Raw genomic sequence first — 14,645 nt, forward strand, 5'->3', positions numbered from 1 at the left:
GTGGTATGAATACATTCTAGTAAGAGCTGCATAGCAAGGTCTTTCACTGGCAAACCTCAGGTCCTATTTCCTGCTGTTTCTGAGATGCAAGTGACTGTTTGTTGCTTATGCTTCCTTACCAGCATTTGTTGTTGCATCTTTTTCTTTTCTGCCTGCAACTGTTGGCTGCGTTCCTCCTCTTCCTCAATTCTGGCCTCCATCTCATGAAGAATCTCTTCCAGCTCTTGTTTTTTTGCAGCTAAACGGACTCTCATCTCTTCAGCTTCAGCATACAGTTCAGTTTCTGCCTGCAGTTTCTCCTGAAGGAGGTTCTTCTCTTCACAAAGCTATGGAGATAAAATATATAGGCTGTTAAAATTTATACTTAAAGTTGTCCCCACAGTGTCTTTCTACTAGTCATAATATACACGTAGGTAGCTGTACCACAGGTCTTTCTGCAGATACTAGGCTTCTGCTGAAGTTATGGGAGTTTGCCCTGAACTTTCATTCTGGACCATTGCTATGAATGCAATCGTAAGTACAAGGAAAACAGATCTCTTTGTCCTAATAGTTTCTGGAAATGGTGAGAGATCAGCTAATAATGTGGAGAGGCTTAGATCTGTCAGTCACCTGGGTGTGTTTCTGTTCCAGTTCCTTCAGTTCAGCCTCGGCTTTCTGTTGTCTTTCCTTAGTTCTTTGCAATTCTTCATCCTTGGCCTGCATTTCTTCCTCTTGGCGGGTGACCTGTAGCAGTGGTTTCACCTGAAAACAAAAAGAAAATTAAGAATCATACCAGTGCTTATTCTACTGAATACAGCACTTAATGGTGTCAGAATGACTACTGCTGTTGGTAGTGCTACCTGCTGCTGCTCAGGTGGTGGGCAAATAATGTTTAACCATACTTGGTGTAAACATCTTTAAGCGAGCAACTCCTGGCAGTATTCATAACCATTTCTGCATTAATTCTTGCAGTCTTGTGAGCACCTCTACCTCCAATAGTATCACTTGCTGAAGGACTAGAAGACTGGTTTTGTGCATTGAGAATGTACAGAGGCTATAACTGCTGCATAGAAAGCCATTCTTGAAGAAGGAAATCAAACAAACAAAAAAAACCAACCAAGCCTGTCCACTGGGAAAACAATTTGTCTGAGCAGCCAGTGGGAAGTCAGGGAACACCTGAGCCCACATAGGTACATTACTGCACATTTCTCAAAATTCTGGCTTTTGTTCTCACTATCAACCTGAGTGAAATTATTTCATTTTGGGCAACTAAAATAGTCATGGTAAATCTTACATAGGCCTCTGCTTAATTAGTTTTTCATCCCAAGATAAAACTAACTGTAATAGTGTTATAAGAATATCCAGTGTATCTTTTAATCCAAACTTCTGTGAAGCTAATGAATGCTGTCATCTGTGATGCACTGGAGCAGGGAGGGTGCCTGACATGAATTGTTATCTTGTGCAGTCCATTACTTTTCCAAAGCTGAGATTCACAGACAACAGTTACTCACTTTGGTGAACAGTCTCCACCATTGCCAGTTCCTCAGCTTCAGGTAAGCAGCACAGTTTCTTTGGATAACCTTCATTGCAGTCAGCTGTTGCTGTCTCTTGGCAAAGGCCCTGTGATAAGAAACACAAAGAGAATTTGTTTAGTCTGAGAATACAAACTGTAAGACAAACATATTAAGCAAAGTAGCTATGGCATGAGACTGCTGATTTGAGGGGTTTGCACAAGTTCTTTTGTCACTTAAACAGTGCCTTTGCTTTCTTGAGAAAAAATGGCAGCTCTGTTTAGATTTCCAGTATTTTATTTAGTCTTTGGCTTTTTTGTTTTTGTTTGTTTCTGTCTGTGCTCAGTAGATAGGCACAAACCAGAAAGTATACATATAGTTCTGAATATGAAGTATATGGGCAATAAGAGCACACATTGGTTATCATTGTTGAAATGTGCTATGTTTAAATTTCTTTGATCATCAATTTTGAAAGCCTTGGTAGCGTGCAGAAAAAGGCTATTGCTGTTAATAGTTCTGTGATGTGTATTAACTAAGATTATGCCAAGTGACTCCAGTGCTTTGTGCTCTGTGTCAGAAATTATGTTTTGTTTTACAAATGCCAGTGGTGCTGCTATTTGTACCACAATGGTGCAAAAGATACACGCTATAATGCACCTTGTCCCACTAGTACAAATGTGTTTAAAAGACAGGTTGCTGCCTTGAATGCATAATGTATGAAGAGTTTAAGTAGTCTCACAATGTAATTGTGTCTCTATAACTGTACTAGTAAGCTACTTCTGGGCAAGAAGCAAGTTCTTTTAGGTAAACATTGAACACAAGTTGAATTCTAAAACAATACTAGTAAAAAAAAGCTAATAATAAAATGACTGAATATCTCCAGTTTGTTATACAGAGAACTAAAGGCTACTTTACCCCACTGCCAAAGAGATTTTTTTTGTTAGTACATATTCTTACTTTCTGGCTAGGTAGCCTCGGCACTGAGCCTGGAAAGCAATAATGACGTCTGTGATCTTCAGGTCTCTCTCTTCTTCCAGGTGCGCCAGAACACCAGTTCTGAAGAAGATTTTACTCTGTCCAATTCTGTACAAGTTGGGATCAAGTTCCAGTGCTTTGATCTGGAGGAAAACAGGGGTATTTGTTAATTCCAGTGCTGAAGTTTAGAGTATTAAAAATTATTATTTTTTCATTCCCAACAGTTTTATATAAAAGTTGTAGATAATCCATAGGATCAAAGGTGCTTTCCTTACCATCAGTATGCAAGCCTGCTTCCCATCCATGAATCCTTTAGGAATAGCATTTGCAGCAAGAATTTCATATCTGCCAGAAGACACAGGTGTTAGAGAGGTAAAAAAATGTCAGATTATTCTGTACAGGCAAACACGTATACAAGCCCTTCTAAACCCTAAGTTAAGACTGAGCAAGGGATTCCTACCGCTGACGGAATTCCTGGAAGACAATCCTGTTGGGGAACCCTTGTCGGCAGATACGAATACCTTCCAAGACACCATTGCAGCGCAACTGCTCCAGCACTAAATGGGCATCAAGCTTGCCAGCCTGAAAAGGAAACAAAAAGTATTTTTAGCACAGTAGAAATTTGCAAAGATGTTACCAGCACATATCTATGTTTGAAGACATCTTTTAGTTCTGCAGTGTGCTGACAGAGTAAAGAGCATGAATAGTGTGCCAGGAGTCTGAAAATTGATCATTTGATATTTACCCTTTTTTCATGATTTGGAATGATGCAGCGGACAAAGTTGGGATTGGTGTTCCTTAAGGTGGTCATCAGTTTGGTCAGCTGCTCCTTGTAGAGTTGGCCCACAGTACGGAACATGCCTTTTTTGGTTTTTGAAGCACTAGGCAGTGAACTTTCAGTCATCTTGGCCATCTGATCTAGACCAACAATCCGATCCACTGCAATATAAAAGAACATGTGAACAGGACTGCTTATATAAATTGTATTCACTTCACATTACACTTTTCACTGCCAGTGCTGAAGTGCAGCTTCCAAAGGAGGACCAAAATATTTTTGATGCAGTTGAAGCATGCTAATGAAAGAATTAGAAGATATTTCTCTGTCTAACTCGAAAATAAGGATTTTTGTTAAGTGGTGAAAGAATGGAACAATTGAATACACAGAACATGTTTTATGGCTGCTCTACAAAGGACAGTCCTGCAAAGTATCCCTACTGGTAGGTTGTGTCACAATGTGAGACAACCATTAAATACGTATAGTGTAGCATATATCTACAGATCCATGGAAAATCTTTAAACAAATGCAGTGTTTCCTATACATACAGATATTCTTCTGGTGGAGTTTATTTGAGATGAAGCTTTGATGAAGAGAATTGTAGTAAAATTTTTGGGAGAGGAGCATGTAAGTTAAGGATTGCACACAGTCTTTCATAACAGCAGTGACAGTGTATTAAATGAGCTGTCTGGTATTCATTATGCTACTATAATGTTATGGGATATATTTTTTACTATGTTGCTGAGTAATAATAATGTAAGGAAATTATTTTGGTAGTGCTTAACTACCTAATATGCTTTCCATAACTTATTTAGAAAAGAGCATTCTTGTTTCTTATGTCAATCTCTTCCACTCTTATCATTTTCACATTTGTTTCCCACTCATAAGGGAGAGTTGATAGAACGGTTCTGGTACAAGTTTCTCCCTTTAAACCACATTAATGGTTTAGAGTTGTGATTCATACCATCTTTCCAAAGGTCTGCCACAAATTTGTCTGATGACTGGTTTAGCAGAGAAGTCACATTGTCGTTTAGTGGATCCATGTTCTTTGTCAGCCAGGCACCTGCATTGTAGGTAACCTACAGAAAACAATACTGGGTCAATAATCTGTTTTGCCAGAAATATGGCACAGCCAAGAACACAGGGCACTGTACTAACAGAAAATAACTAAAAACATAGTAAGATTTGAAAAGCTTTCTATAGTTGAGAGCTGAGTCTAACACTTGTTCTTACATGTACTTCCATCTAAAGTGATTTTTTTTGCAGACATACCCATGGCAGCGGAACCACTATGCCTTTAAAAATCTGTTTGCTAGAGAAGAACCCAGATTACTTGGATAATTCAAAACCACAGTGCTGATTATTTTTGTTTTCATGTGAGCTTAGCACAACCATGAATGTTGTGCGAATCTTATTTCCCATCTTTTGTAGTCAAAGCTCTTAATATATAAGTTATATAACTAAAGCCATTCCTATCAATGGGAGAATTAGATTGATTCATTGTTGGCCAAACAGTAAAAAAAGAAACAAAGTTTTGTACATCAAAGTAGCTCAGTCTCTCTTGTACCTTTCCTGCGTAGTGCACTATGCAGAACTCAGTTTTATCCTTGAGTTGTTTGGACTTCTGGAATTTGGGATGGTTGCCTTGTTCTTGGATTAGTTTCTCCACAAAGGAAGTGTCAGTAGCTTTGGGGAACCAGCACTCTTCATCCAGCAGAGCTAGGACACCTGGAGGGTTGGTCTGCAATGTGAACAATACCAGATCAGTATCATCAAATGATCCTGATGAAACCTGCATAGTATCCCATCTATACAGATATAGACTTACGGGTCTTTCAATTAACTCAATGCAAGGTTGCAGATCAAGACCGAAGTCAATGAAATTCCATTCAATGCCCTCACGCTGATATTCCTCTTGCTCCAATATAAACATTGTGTGGTTGAAAAGCTGCTGAAGTTTCTCATTTGTGTAATTGATGCACAGCTGCTCAAAGGAATTGATCTGTGAAAAGGACAAAAGAATTCCTGATGTTAGAAAGACACCTAATAGAGGCAACAAGATAAAGATTTGTATATGTATATATACACACATTTAAAATTACTGCAATTCAGAGGATCTATATTTTCCTAATTTAAAGCCTTGAAAATTTCCAGTTAGATCACACATGGTAAATCTCAATACTGGGACCTGTCCATAAACCATAAAGACCAGACCTTGGTTCTAAACACAAGCCCAGCAATGATGCTGCCAGTTTCCAGCCCTTCCAAGCAGAACAGTCTTGTGGGTTTTCTTGGCCATGTGCTTCTATCCAACTTGAGAGAATCAAATTGTTTATGTGACTCTGAATCTAGATATTCATTATCTTGCATTCCAAACTACAGCATGACAACAAGGAGTTTAGCCAGTTTGTGTCCCATCGTACGTACCTCAAAGATCTCAAATCCAGCAATATCAAGGATCCCCAAGAATGAAGCGCCTTGTCGTTTAGTTTTATCAAGAGCTTTGTTTACACGAGTTAGAATCCAACGGAAGAGACGTTCAAATTTTGCTTTGGCCAAAGCCTCTATGGCAAAGTCAGCCTGAAAGAAAGGAAATTGTAAGTGAAAGAAGAAACCCAATTAACTGCTAATTTAAGTAAGGATAACTCAAAGAGAGAAAGAAAACATTCCCTTTAGATGTGATGTAAGAAAGAAAAGAAGAAAGAAAAAATAACACCAGGAGAACAGAGCAGACTGCAAGTAGGTACCTGTTCTTTGGTCTGAGCTTTCTGAACAACATCTCGTCCTACTTTGATCCTTGGGGTTAGAATAGATCTTGTGAAATCAGTCACATTAATCCCCATCAGGTGACAGACTTTTTGAGCAGCTAGAATAAAAAAGTCATGTTATATTTCACATTGAATGTTCTCTTAGTGTGAATACGCAAATCAACAATTATGTAATGTAGTTTATCTTTTTAAAAGCTCCTCTGTTGTACACACAAGAGATGCCACTTGCTGTAAAAGTGTTATCCATGATACAACCAAGGAATTCGCTCATCATCAATTTATGGATTCAAGATTACAAAAAAAGGTAATGAATATTGTACTGATTCTAATTATGGCATATCTTTTAAGACCTGTGAAGCATGTACACATTAACAGTTTAAAATCCTGATAAAGAGTGCTTTCGGCTGCTATTTTATTACCTTCTTAGTGTTAACTAATCTTTTAAAGTGACAAATCATACCAGTATTGTCAGGCATAGAAGCTTGATCAGTGTTTCTCTCCTTCTTGAAGACAATATTGCCCAGCTGTAGGACAGATGAAACAACCTTCAGTATAGCTGTAAGAAAAGCAGATAGTATAAATGAGGAATGGAATAGGCATGTTTTGAAAATATCATTCTCTGTATCAATGAAAGTTCATTGCATGTCCTTTGGTAGTCTTCCATGGAAAGATGTAGATTTGCTATGAACTGTAGTAGTTTGAGAGCTTGTAAAAGAGCAGCTCAAATAATCTATACAATGGAGTAAATGGGCTACTAAGGAAACATCAGCATCTGCAAAATGTGCTGCATCCCCAGGCAGACCTCCAAATCTTGGGAATTCATCTCCTACTCAGAGTGGCCTATGCTTGGTTATTTGAGAATCTGTATCTCTGTCTTTAAAATCAAACATATCTATGAATTACCAACAGCTTCAAGAACAAGTGGCACTTCCAGAGCTCTGGCTGTGCAGGAATATGTGGCTGTTCACTCATGCAAATAAGTAGTGTACAAGTATTCACAGGAGTGAACACAGAACAGCAATTCATCAACACTACTATTAAAATGTAGATAAATTTCGTGCTTTTTTACCTCAGGTAGTAAAATCTGCTGCTGTGTTACAGATGAGATCACATGAATCTAAGGGGGTCATTTTGTTCGTTCGGTAGACTCATACAGGAGAATAATGATGTCCTAATGGGCTTGTATTTTGAATCGTGAAATGAAAGGGGTTCAGACAGCAATACAACGCCTTTTGATGTCATAGATAGTGCTGATATCAACACTAATGCATGTGTCCTGGCTGTAGAACTAAGCAGTCTTTGTCAGTACCATCATGTAACTTCACCAAGGCACAGACTTGTACTACTGTCCTGCAAGGCAAAGCATTTTATTTTTTCTCAGCACTCTCAGGCACTGAGGCAGACAGGAAAGGCAACGGAAATCAGCTCTGGCTGACAAAGCTGCTCGAAGGCTCGAGTGATGTTGTGACACTGTTTCTGCCACCAGGTGTCACTTTATTTTGCAAAGTTGTCATTCTGGACAGAATTAACTGCAGTGCATTTGGATCTGTATATATTTTTACTTGCATAATACAATCTTGCTAACAGTTCTCACCTGTCTGTTCCTCCTCAGTAAAGCCCATAATTTTCATGGCTTCCAAGGTCTCCAGGAACATCTCATCATCTTGTTGAGAAGGAATAGGAACGTGACCATTTGATAGAAAGGTGTAGTTGTTGAAGCCTTCCAGCAGCAAATCATCTAAAAGACAAAGAAGAAAAGTGTAAGTTGGCCAGCAACAGATTCTTAGCATAAATATCAGGGAAAATGTAGAGTTATCCTTTGCTTTATAAATTCTTGGGCAATCAGTAATGTAGGGAAAGATGTTGTATTTAAGCCATGATGTTCCAATTGATGTTATATTGAATTCCCATTTTTTTCATCCACTTACACTTTTCACCATGACATTCTGAAACTATGAGTTTCCCGCAGTAAACATAAGCTGTGAGAAAGATATTCTCTTGACTGTGAATATTCTAGCCAATAATTATATTCAGAACCCCCATTTTTTGCATGGGTGTAAAAAAAACTAATAGTACACAACTCCTCCTTGTTCATCTTAATATCATTCAAGATGAATGAGTTTATATTGCCTGTCAATTGAAAAATCCTATAAATGGTAAACCACCTGACTTAAAGAGACACACAAGTTGACACACAGTTCAATTAAGGTAATTATTTTCTATGGCTAAAGAGCTGTTTATTTATCAAAAGTTTTGTATAACATTCTCTGTAGGATATTAAGATAAACCACATAGGTAAACTATTCTTCACACTGTTAAATGAGATGTAAGAATCGTTAGCATGTAACTTACTTCTCATTTGTTCAGAAGCTCCAGCAATCAAATAGTAAAAGATATGAAATGTTCGCTCATCTTTAGCCTGACGAATAGCACGGGATTTTTCAAGCAAATCTGTTTGTCAAGTATGTTAAAAAAACAAACAAACAAACATGTTCCAGTCCTTCCGTAATTGTGTCTACAGACTCAGAACCATCACCAGCATTGCTTAAATTTTTGCCATGACCTTATCTAACATGAATTTGGTTCTAATTTTGTGTTGGGATCACTAGTGCTGATTTAACTGAGGAGTAGATCAATTTCCTACCTCTTACTGTATGATAAAAGCTGGTAATGATGATAGTAAGCACTGCAATAGTCATAAATGCTTCTAAAGTTAAACATATAACAATGGTATTCATAACAACATTCACTTCACTTTTAAAATTAGGTACAAATATGATTCTTTCATCATAGAGTGGGGCTGCTAAAAGAATTTTTTCGAAGCCAGTATTGTAGCTATATATAGAAGCAGTAAAAGCAAAATTTATTTATTGTCTATTTTTATGACTAAAATACTAAAAATGTAGTTGATAGGAGTGTTAAGTGTTTTGCAATCAGTTGCCAATTTATACTTTAAATGATATAATGCCATAGATAAAAATTCAGATAAGACCTGAAAAAATAAAGCCCATTTTTTCTCTATGGGTCATTTCTCAAAATAAGTGCAGAAAGCTAAACTGTTTGTTGTTTGATGTTACCTTCAACAGATAAGGTCCTTCTTTTAACTGTATGTTTATTTCTCCTCATTTATTGGAGCAAGCAGCTCCTCTTTGTGAAGACAAGCAATGCAGCACTGAGGAATTTAGCTACATGTCCATTTGTACAGTATCTCATAAACATAACCCAGGGAAGAGGCATCAGTACTTGCCAAGTAAAGTCAGTCTTAAGTTGAATTCCTCTGAAATACTTGTACTTTATTCCTGGAAAAAACTCACATCAGAGCTAACGATACATGGCTCTACATATGTCACTTGAATGACCAGGCTGGTATTTAGTTCCCAGAGCAGACAAGTTCTCTGAAAATATCTACTGCTTGATGCCATCTGTGACATCAGCACCAGCAAAATATTTGTTTCACTTCAGTTACGCAAGTTCCCAGATAAGTAATTTCTGACCACAGTGATTTAACAAAACATGCGAAGATGAAAGCAAGTTCACGGTAAACTGTTCTTCAGCTTCACAGAAGGAGAGGAACTACAGAGCATCCAAAGACAGCTCTTCTGGCTGCACCACATTGTTTAGCTCTTCCTGTCTCTTTTATTTTTACTACTATCAAGTTCTTAGAGGGGTAGGGAAAAGTATATTACTTTTATTAAAATGGCCTTTTATGCTGCAGACATAAACTATTAAGCTGTATTCTCATATGAAATTCTCACTCAGCAGGTTATTCTCCATGCTATTTATTGAAACTCATCTATCCCAGTGCAGCATAAATAATTTTTGCAGGAATGCCAAACCTGGTCTTGAGAAAAAGGAAACATTCCCTGAGCTCCTGGATAAACTGTAGTGATAATGCCCCATTCTCAGACCTTTTTCTTTTTTCTTTTTTTCCCCTCAAAGATTCTGTAACAGCACTGATGAGAAACAGGAGAGTTTCAAATCTTTTTATATTTGGAAACCTAGATGACAGGGAACTGGATTGACCCATGCATGGTTCACACCAATGTGAACCAAAACAACTGCATAGCTCTCAAGATCACATGCAACCTCAACCACAAATCCATCTTCTCCACATTCTGAAGCTGTATGTGGAGAACAGCAGACTTTCCTATAGATGAGAAAAGAGATCTGAAAACGTAAGCATAAGAGTAAGACAAACTGAGAATCTGGTACCGGCATAAATGGAACCACTTCCCTCCATCTTTGTTTATACCAGCCTCAGTGTTATTTGCCTTTCTTAGACATGCAGTGGAGCTTGTTTATCTTTCTTCCTTCTGCTAACCCTAGTTAGCTTCCAGTGCTGTTCACAGAAAAGGATACAAGTCTCTATGTTTGCTCCGACAATGTAGCCTGTCACATCAAAGTTGATGCGGATAAATTTGCCCTGCGAAGGAAAAGAAGACCTAGGTTGTGCTATTCTTTTAGGTTATGTTGGGTTTTACAACATTAGTGTGTAGGCTGTTCAGTGGGACAGGCACATCATCCTCTTAAGAGTAACATGCTCAATTCCCTCCTGCCAGGACAACCAGGCTGAAATTAACTCAGACAGTTGTCAGTGTGGGAGTAGCATTAGATCTGAGGGATCCCCCTGCACAGAGTTAGCAGAGGTAGGAGTGAAGGGCCTGCAGGGAAAAAGAACATTTGCCAGCACTCCCAACAAAAAGTAGCATCAAATAGTTACAGCTCCCATTTACTGTTGCTCTAACGTGAATCCATGTGAGATGCTTTTTCTCTTCTTTCATTTAAGTCATTAACAACTCTTACTAAATAACAGGAATGCCTTCCAACAAGATGCATGCTCAACAATGGTGCAAGAAAAAGGAAGTGCAGATTTTCTTTTCAAATTTCTAGAGGATGATATGTCCTGGAGCAGTAGTTGACTTTGCAAGGCCACACATAGTGTGAGAGTACAATGGTACTGTCCAGTCTGAGATTGATTTTTAGTCCTGTAAAAGGCCAAGTTCCTGTTTCAGAGAGAAATTATAAACAATATTTTAAAGGGATTGGTTTAGAGAAGCTTTTTAGGCAGAAGTACTGAAGGTAAAAGGGCCACTCTGTACACTGATTTAAAGAATGGTGTACCTCCCCACAACGTAGACCCAAAGGGATTTCTCCTACTTACGAATCTGGAGGAGTTGTCATTCTTCACAGTTTTGGCATTTCCAAAAGCTTCAAGAATAGGATTTGCCTGTAGAAGCTGTTTTTCCAGCTCACCCTAAAATTCATTCAGACTCAGTTAACCCTGAACTTCATAATCAGTTATTTAAAAACAGCACATGTACAATGGAGAAAAATGTGGAGAAAGATAATTTAAGCCTCTAACTTTTTTTTTTTTTTTTTTTTTTTTTTTTTTTTTTTTTTGACTGCACTGCTTGTGGATTTGTTTTCATTCCCTATTAATGTTTCTGTTTATATATTTGTGCAGTCAACTGCTGTCCTGTATACATGACCCTTTTCCAGCTCTGTTGCCTGTGGCAGAGCAAAGTCTATTAATCTGTTTAGCATCATGACTGGTCTGGTCTTTCTTAATAAGAGGGTCATTCGTTGGCAAATTATACATATGTGTATTCAGTTTAATGTAGTTTTAAAGAGATTTTCTTAAAGGAACCTCTAGCATATCTTTTTCAAGTTAGTTCATCGAGATCCTTTGCTAGCAAATGACAATGTAATTAGAATAACTTGCCGAGAATCATTTTAATGTAATGCAGCACAAAGCTACAAAGCAGATTTCACCAAGTCTATTAATAATGATCCATGCAAGGCTATTTAGGTTAAAAATGGAAGTGCATTGATTTATTTCAAACTAAGATAATGAATTCTCATGCAAACACACAAACCTTTTATTATGTTGTTAATTGTGCTTGGTAATTGACAGTGGAAACACATCATGCAATGAAATGAGCATGCATTTAATACTCCTATTTCTAAACAAACCAATGAAGCTGAAAAAAAGTCTTTGCTTATTAAGATAGTTTGACAGGTTTTTTTACTTTTCATTTAGCTCTGTGCTATGAAATTACTTTCACATTTGCTTCATCTCATCCTATTTGCAGACTACTTTACAGTAGCATGCCCCATTTAAAGTAATTCATGCTGAATAACAGCAGGAAAAAGCCCTTGACAGATAATATGATACCATTTAAATCATTCTAATATGAAAATGAGTCAATATTTAAGTTGACTCCAATAATTTGGAAAATGACAGTTCTTCCCAATTAGGGTGCAAAACTGGTAATCTTCTAAATGGCATTTCTGAATTTCTTGTAATTTATATGAGAATGATGGGTGTTACCTCAAAAATATAATAAAAAACCCAAGAGTTTCTTAATAAATGGCTAAACTTATCTACATGGCCAAATGACAGAAGAATGAGGACCTTCCCAAGAGTACAGATGTTTGGAGAGCTAAAGCATGGAGAAAGTCCACTGAACTCCATGGCATTGTTCGGGTCAGCAGAGAGCATGTCAAATGAAGTAATAAATTTAAAGGGCAACACTTCGTTGTTGCTGAAGTCTGAGAACCAGCAATCAGAATAGGGGAAAAAGGGTAATGCAAAAAAGTGCCTGGCATACGAGTGAACGGTATATGCCAGCAAATGTGCCTGCATTCCCAAAGCACTGATATGCTGGATGGCACACCACAGTGCAGGAGGGTCCACGGGGGCCTGATACAAACTGCCATAACATACCTGCAGACACACGCTGCAGTGGGAACTGCTCTGTTACACATTACAGCAGCAAGCTAGGAGCATGCTAACCTTTGCGGATGTGAACAGTCCTCAACAGTTACATGAAAACATAAAATTGTAAGCAATATCAAATGGAAAGCATGCAGCCAAACAAATCAATCAACATCGTGAGTTTTAGGAATTATTTCACAACAGTCCTAGAAAGTTCAACCTGAAGTATGGAAAACATTTAGGTATTTTCATTCAGAAATCACGTTGCTCAATTTCAGGCTGAGTGACTCTTTCAGGATCGTGGGAAATTTCATTCAAACTATGGCAATTTAAACGCACACATATAGAAGAGAGTGATATTTGAGAGATGACCCTGCCTGTGTCAGACCTCATTCATCACCGTGGAGCCTGACACAGTTAGGGTTGATTTGTGAGAGCATTTTGGCGCTATTGTTGCTTTTCATCATATCATACAACATATTTCAACAAAATCTCTCTTAAATTTTTTTGAGGTGCAACAATAGCATGCAGATCTACACTCAGTGCCTTAAACACACATCAAACAGTCTAAGTTACTCACGTAAGAAAAAGATGGACCTTGCTGTATTGAATAATGTGGTATAAAACAAGTGTCAGTATCATTTCCATTACACAGACATTTTTATCGTTTTTCCTGTATCAAAATAACCAATACAGTTTCCATGCAAATAAACCAGAAAAACAAAAGAAAACAATCTATTGCAGACATACCAAGAGTACAAATGCAAGTCATGTACGTATTGGAGTGTTTTAACTGAATTTACAAAAAAAAAAAAAGACCCGAAGCAAAGGGATGGGATTTGGATATTTGGATCCAGTCCCAGCTCAGACTCCCAGCACCAGGCAGGGACAGATATTTCTATGTTAAATCCCCAGCTCTTCCCTGGTGCGGTGGAAGCATTTTGCTATTGATTGTTTTTTTAATGACTGAAATTGCAGTGTCAGTAGCCCCAGGAACTGAATTACTACTTGTCAACATAGTATAGAACAAGTTAGACTTTCTCTCAACCTTTATCTGGTGGATATTTGCCTTTGCGCCTGCCTTGGAGCCAGTTTAATCCTGAGACTCATGTAATTCCCTAGAGGAATGAGCTGCAACTACAGTTACATACTCAGTAGGAATGGCTCTGAAACCACAAGCTCATTTCCCCCAGCTATTGAGAAGGACTCAGTTGGATGAAATAAGTTTTGTTTTGTTTTGTTTTTTTTTAAACATTCAACAAAGCAAAACTATGCCTTGATAACGGAATGTTTCCAACAACTTGAATGATGGATTTCTAGAAAGTACTGTCCATAGGGAACATCTACTTCTTCCCTGAAGCACAATTATTCACGTTTGAAGAGGCCAGACAGTGCTTTGGAGCTAACTGTAGACATATAGCACAGACAAGACCCAGCACAGATGTGGTTGTGAGGTTTTTACTTGTTTTGCACTACGTTGCTAATTCCTTATTATTCACTCAGACTTGCACTTGGGACACACTGGCATCTCTCCCTTAATTAAGCTCTTCTTGTCATAAAAGTAAATTACTACTTCTTCTCCCCCCGCCCCCCCAGGAGTATTTGAGTAGCATAAAAAGGGTTGGAAATGACTCAGAACCTGGAGTTGCATCAATGAAAGCAGCAAAGACAGGTGAGAGCTTCAGCCACACCAATGTCTCAGGGAACTGCGTTGGCATAAGCTAATATTACAGTTCAGAGCAAAATGATGAATTTTAATCACTTTGAGAAAGTTATTACAAATTTTGAAGAAATGAAGTACTTTATTTAAAATCTGCCTTCCAAAATTTTTCTGTGTCAAAGGAGCAAAGAGAAATAACAGGTTATATTTTGGAACTCTGCTGCTTTGCAAGAAAATATGCCTGCTAACAAAGGCATTC

General features: G+C 37.9%; 1 protein-coding gene across 3 annotated transcripts in view; it reads right to left on the reverse strand.

Moving 5' to 3' along the window:
• The window catches only part of MYH11 (myosin heavy chain 11), a 53,208-nt gene that overhangs the window by 15,296 nt on the left and 23,267 nt on the right, over positions 1-14,645 (reverse strand). For 2 of the 3 annotated variants that reach the window (XM_072349098.1, XM_072349100.1), the window contains exons 6-23: positions 13,307-13,327; positions 11,170-11,262; positions 10,368-10,431; positions 8,361-8,459; positions 7,603-7,746; positions 6,469-6,564; positions 5,988-6,106; positions 5,668-5,820; positions 5,069-5,242; positions 4,808-4,981; positions 4,205-4,319; positions 3,211-3,404; positions 2,926-3,047; positions 2,741-2,810; positions 2,448-2,608; positions 1,491-1,599; positions 610-741; positions 120-326 (exon numbers count right to left, since the gene is read on the reverse strand). In XM_072349098.1, the coding sequence (XP_072205199.1) occupies positions 120-326; positions 610-741; positions 1,491-1,599; positions 2,448-2,608; positions 2,741-2,810; positions 2,926-3,047; positions 3,211-3,404; positions 4,205-4,319; positions 4,808-4,981; positions 5,069-5,242; positions 5,668-5,820; positions 5,988-6,106; positions 6,469-6,564; positions 7,603-7,746; positions 8,361-8,459; positions 10,368-10,431; positions 11,170-11,262; positions 13,307-13,327 (2,247 nt within the window). The remainder of the gene's footprint in view (positions 1-119; positions 327-609; positions 742-1,490; positions 1,600-2,447; positions 2,609-2,740; positions 2,811-2,925; positions 3,048-3,210; positions 3,405-4,204; positions 4,320-4,807; positions 4,982-5,068; positions 5,243-5,667; positions 5,821-5,987; positions 6,107-6,468; positions 6,565-7,602; positions 7,747-8,360; positions 8,460-10,367; positions 10,432-11,169; positions 11,263-13,306; positions 13,328-14,645) is intronic. The other variant, XM_072349099.1, reaches the window with a different exon arrangement.

This window comes from Excalfactoria chinensis, chromosome 14 (assembly GCF_039878825.1).
Source record: "Excalfactoria chinensis isolate bCotChi1 chromosome 14, bCotChi1.hap2, whole genome shotgun sequence".
Classification (NCBI taxonomy): domain Eukaryota; kingdom Metazoa; phylum Chordata; class Aves; order Galliformes; family Phasianidae; genus Excalfactoria; species Excalfactoria chinensis.